Source organism: Eleutherodactylus coqui, chromosome 1 (genome assembly GCF_035609145.1).
Source record: "Eleutherodactylus coqui strain aEleCoq1 chromosome 1, aEleCoq1.hap1, whole genome shotgun sequence".
Taxonomy (NCBI): domain Eukaryota; kingdom Metazoa; phylum Chordata; class Amphibia; order Anura; family Eleutherodactylidae; genus Eleutherodactylus; species Eleutherodactylus coqui.
The window spans coordinates 518792576-518795815 of NC_089837.1; the positions used below are offsets into that span (position 1 = coordinate 518792576).

The following is a 3240-nucleotide window of genomic DNA, read 5'->3' on the forward strand; positions in this document are numbered from 1 at the left end:
TGGAGCGCCCTCTGGTGGCGGCTGTACAGACGTGCGTGTGCAGGGAGCGCCCTCTGGTGGCGGCTGTACAGACGTGCGTGTGCAGGGAGCGCCCTCTGGTGGCGGCTGTACAGACGTGCGTGTGCAGGGAGCGCCCTCTGGTGGCGGCTGTACAGACGTGCGTGTGCAGGGAGCGCCCTCTGGTGGCGGCTGTACAGACGTGCGTGTGCAGGGAGCGCCCTCTGGTGGCGGCTGTACAGACGTGCGTGTGCAGGGAGCGCCCTCTGGTGGCGGCTGTACAGACGTGCGTGTGCAGGGAGCGCCCTCTGGTGGCGGCTGTACAGACGTGCGTGTGCAGGGAGCGCCCTCTGGTGGCGGCTGTACAGACGTGCGTGTGCAGGGAGCGCCCTCTGGTGGCGGCTGTACAGACGTGCGTGTGCAGGGAGCGCCCTCTGGTGGCGGCTGTACAGACGTGCGTGTGCAGGGAGCGCCCTCTGGTGGCGGCTGTACAGACGAGCGTGTGCAGGGAGCGCCCTCTGGTGGCGGCTGTACAGACGAGCGTGTGCAGGGAGCGCCCTCTGGTGGCGGCTGTACAGACGAGCGTGTGCAGGGAGCGCCCTCTGGTGGCGGCTGTACAGACGTGCGTGTGCAGGGAGCGCCCTCTGGTGGCGGCTGTACAGACGTGCGTGTGCAGGGAGCGCCCTCTGGTGGCGGCTGTACAGACGTGCGTGTGCAGGGAGCGCCCTCTGGTGGCGGCTGTACAGACGTGCGTGTGCAGGGAGCGCCCTCTGGTGGCGGCTGTACAGACGTGCGTGTGCAGGGAGCGCCCTCTGGTGGCGGCTGTACAGACGTGCGTGTGCAGGGAGCGCCCTCTGGTGGCGGCTGTACAGACGTGCGTGTGCAGGGAGCGCCCTCTGGTGGCGGCTGTACAGACCTGTGTGCAGGGAGCGCCCTCTGGTGGCGGCTGTATATGTGTAACGTGAGCGCCCTCTGGTGGCAGCAGATCTCTGTCTCCTCGGCGCTGAGGGATCCTGTTACAGGAGAAGGGCGGATTGCGGGCATCAGATAACCGCTGGTGGATGAGTCCGCGTGAGCACTGGTGAACTACAAGATCCAGCGACCTTATATTTGTATGACAGTGGTTTCACAGCTGTACCACGCGCGGGGCACGCTGGGATTTGTAGTGCTATACTGATCTTCACCTCTTTATCCCCCGTCCCAATCTACTGTCACGGCGGCTGCTCCATACATACCGACACTCGCCGCTAGCAGAGACTCCTGCAGATTTTTCTTCCTGGTCAGCTTTTGAAACCAGGCGCCGCGGTGACGTCACCACAACGTTATTGTCCTGATTAGGTCCAAGAGACCGCAAGCTCCAATCAGAGCGCTCCTTACTGTAAGCGTGAGAATGTAACGGCTGCTGTGATTGGATGGAGTAAAAGCTTTACTAGAGCACAATTATATCTAGCGACATCCAGCACAGCTCACGGGCGCCATGTTGTCGTAGCTGACGGCAAAGCGCTTATAGCAAGGTAATCTTCAAGAAAATGGCGTTCTCTCCTCCTGCAGTGACGTGACAAGGACAGGTGCCGGGCGTGTGACTTAACTCTACAACTGCTGATATTAGGACTGTCCCTGCTTTAGTGAACCAATGTCGTTTGCTATGCATAACATAACCGCCGGCGTCTGAAGGATTCCAATTCCACGCCCCGTTGCTTTAAGCCACGCCTTCATAGTAATAGTGGCCCCAGAAATAATGTGGCAGCAAATTTAAAAACCAACCGCTCAGAATTCGCCTCTTTTTCACGCGGGGCGGAATGTGTCGCACGATGGCAAATTCTGCACCAAATCTGCGGACAACCTGCGCCTTTTGATGTGGAATTGCACATGCTGTAAAACATGCCTGCCGGATTTTGGTGCGCCCTGCGGTGTGAGCGGCGCGGCCGCCTCCAGCGTCGGTGGTTCGGTGTCGCCGCTGGCGGTTGTTTAGTCCTGTAAGCGCCGTCATGTGACGCTGCAGCCAATCACCAGCCTCGGCGGTCATGTGACGTATAATGGCGTCCTTCTAAACCACAATTGGGGGACATTATTATATATTGGGGAAAGAAAGAAACGTTCAGCGCCGCGTTCGCCAGAAGAACAACATGCGACTACCGTCAGGCCGGACGCACAGCGTTGTGTAACGCAGCGCTGGGCGGTGAGCAGGCGTGTCGCTGCTTGTGGCGGAGTATCACGCTGCGTTCTGTTTTGCGCAGTTATTATACATAAGTGGGAATGGATCAGTGACAATCGCTGTCCTCTCATTGGCTCCATTCCCTGCGTGCAGAACACGCTAATAGATTGTGTGCGTGTGAGCCTGCGAGTTTAGTGCTGTGCCAGACCCACAAAACGGAAAATAGAAGCGAGGCTGTGAGGCGGGAGGACTGCGGCGCGGGGGAAGGATTGTGGCGCGGGGGAAGGACTGCGGCGCGGTGGAAGGACTGCAGCGCGGGGGGAGGACTGCGGCGCGGTGGAAGGACTGCAGCGCGGGGGAAGGATTGTGCGGGGGAAGGACTGTGGCGCGGCGGAAGGACTGTGGCATGGTGGAAGGACTGCGGCACGGTGAAAGGACTGTGGCGCGGTGGAAGGACTGCGGCGCGGTGGAAGGATTGTGGTGCGGGGAAAGGACTGCGGCGCGGCGGAAGGACTGCGGCATGATGGAAGGACTGCGGCACGGTGGAAGGACTGCGGCCCGGTGGAAGGACTGCGGCCCGGTGGAAGGACTGCGGCATGGTGGAAGGACTGCGGCGTGGTGGAAGGAATCTGGCGTGGTGGAAGGACTGCGGCGCGGTGGAAGGACTACAGCGCAATGGACGGATTGCGGCGTGGTGGAAGGACCGTGGCGTGGTGAAAGGACTGCGGCGCGGTGGAAGGACTGCGGCGCGGTGGAAGGACTGCGGCGCGGTGGAAGGACTGTGGCGCGGTGGAAGGACTGCGGCCCGGTGGAAGGACTGCGGCGTGGTGGAAGGAATCTGGCGTGGAGGAAGGACTGCAGCATGGTGGACTGCGGTGTGGTGGAAGGACTCTGGCGCGGTGGAAGGACTGCAGCATGGTGGACTGCAGTGCGGTGGAAGGACTGGGGCGCGGTGAAAAGACTGTGGTGTGGTAGACTGCGGCACGATGGAAGGACTGTGGCACTGCCGGCTCTTTACTGATACTGCAGAAAGCCTGCGTATTATTTCCTACGGGTGCGTTACAGAAACGGCCCGCCCTCTGCTCTAC

The 3240-nt window shown here is 61.0% G+C and overlaps 1 protein-coding gene across 1 annotated transcript in view; it reads right to left on the reverse strand.

Annotated features, from left to right (window-relative positions):
• Window positions 1-1476, reverse strand: part of DDIAS (DNA damage induced apoptosis suppressor) — a 25958-nt gene extending 24482 nt beyond the window's left edge. Inside the window, exons 1-2 of the mRNA XM_066589021.1 lie at window positions 1468-1476; window positions 1233-1399 (exon numbers count right to left, since the gene is read on the reverse strand). Of these exons, the coding sequence (XP_066445118.1) occupies window positions 1233-1399; window positions 1468-1476 (176 nt within the window). The remainder of the gene's footprint in view (window positions 1-1232; window positions 1400-1467) is intronic.
• Between the last annotated feature and the right edge of the window lie 1764 nt (window positions 1477-3240).